The 825-nt window shown below is 33.0% G+C and overlaps 1 protein-coding gene across 1 annotated transcript in view; it reads right to left on the bottom strand.

The window, feature by feature from the left end:
- Nucleotides 1-825, bottom strand: part of LOC119589516 (ubiquitin-protein ligase E3B-like) — a 15,034-nt gene that overhangs the window by 4,233 nt on the left and 9,976 nt on the right. Inside the window, exon 12 of the mRNA XM_037938116.1 lies at nucleotides 467-661. Coding sequence (XP_037794044.1) covers nucleotides 467-661 — 195 coding nt within the window. The remainder of the gene's footprint in view (nucleotides 1-466; nucleotides 662-825) is intronic.

The following is an 825-nucleotide window of genomic DNA, read 5'->3' as shown; positions in this document are numbered from 1 at the left end:
AAAAAAAGTCTCTCCAAATATATAATGGCTATATATGGCAAACTGCTACTTCACTTCAAAAGCAAATGAAATAATAGTCACATTAACCACATTTCTTATAAGAATTTCATTAAACTAACAAAAATAAAGGTGTTTACACAATACAGTAAGATAATATGAAATTCAAATAAATGCTAGTGATAAAAAATCTTTAAAAAAAATCATATATACACACCAAAACATATTTTTCTTATAATCACTCAACAACGTCATTTTTGAGGAACTTTAAAGAATGCACCTCTGAAAAGCTGATGTAAGAAATACAATAAACAATCATTCCTAGTTATTCTAAAACAAATGTAAATGAATAAAAACACACTTCCAAACCTAATGCATGTATACAATCATAAAGGGAGAGGTCATATGCCGAATCACAGATGAATAGTAAACAAAAATAAAAAACACATGCAAGACACGTGTCTGTTACCTGCGTGCTTTTTTTTCCCCGTCCAAAATCTGCCATGAATGATGATACTCGCACCTCCTTGATCAACCAATGTGTATTTGGGACATATCTTCTGCGTGAATTGCGAGTGTACAGCAGCATGAACAAGGTGTGGAGGGAAGAGAACAGGGGACTGTTCTTCACGTTCCGAACATCCACAAGGCCATTGTGGATCAACTATAGGTAATGGGGAAGCGAGAAGAGAAGGGAGAAATTAATTATATAATTTCCATAAGGGATAAAAGTAGTATTGGAAAAGTTACAGAACACATTAACTAATAAAAGGAAATGTGCTCTCGTAGCTAAAATGCATAATACAAGTTACCCTATAATTACTCTTG

Source organism: Penaeus monodon, chromosome 25, assembly GCF_015228065.2.
Source record: "Penaeus monodon isolate SGIC_2016 chromosome 25, NSTDA_Pmon_1, whole genome shotgun sequence".
NCBI classification, from domain to species: Eukaryota; Metazoa; Arthropoda; class Malacostraca; order Decapoda; family Penaeidae; genus Penaeus; species Penaeus monodon.
Note: the sequence above shows the minus strand (reverse complement) of the source record. Positions and strands in the feature narration are given on the sequence as shown.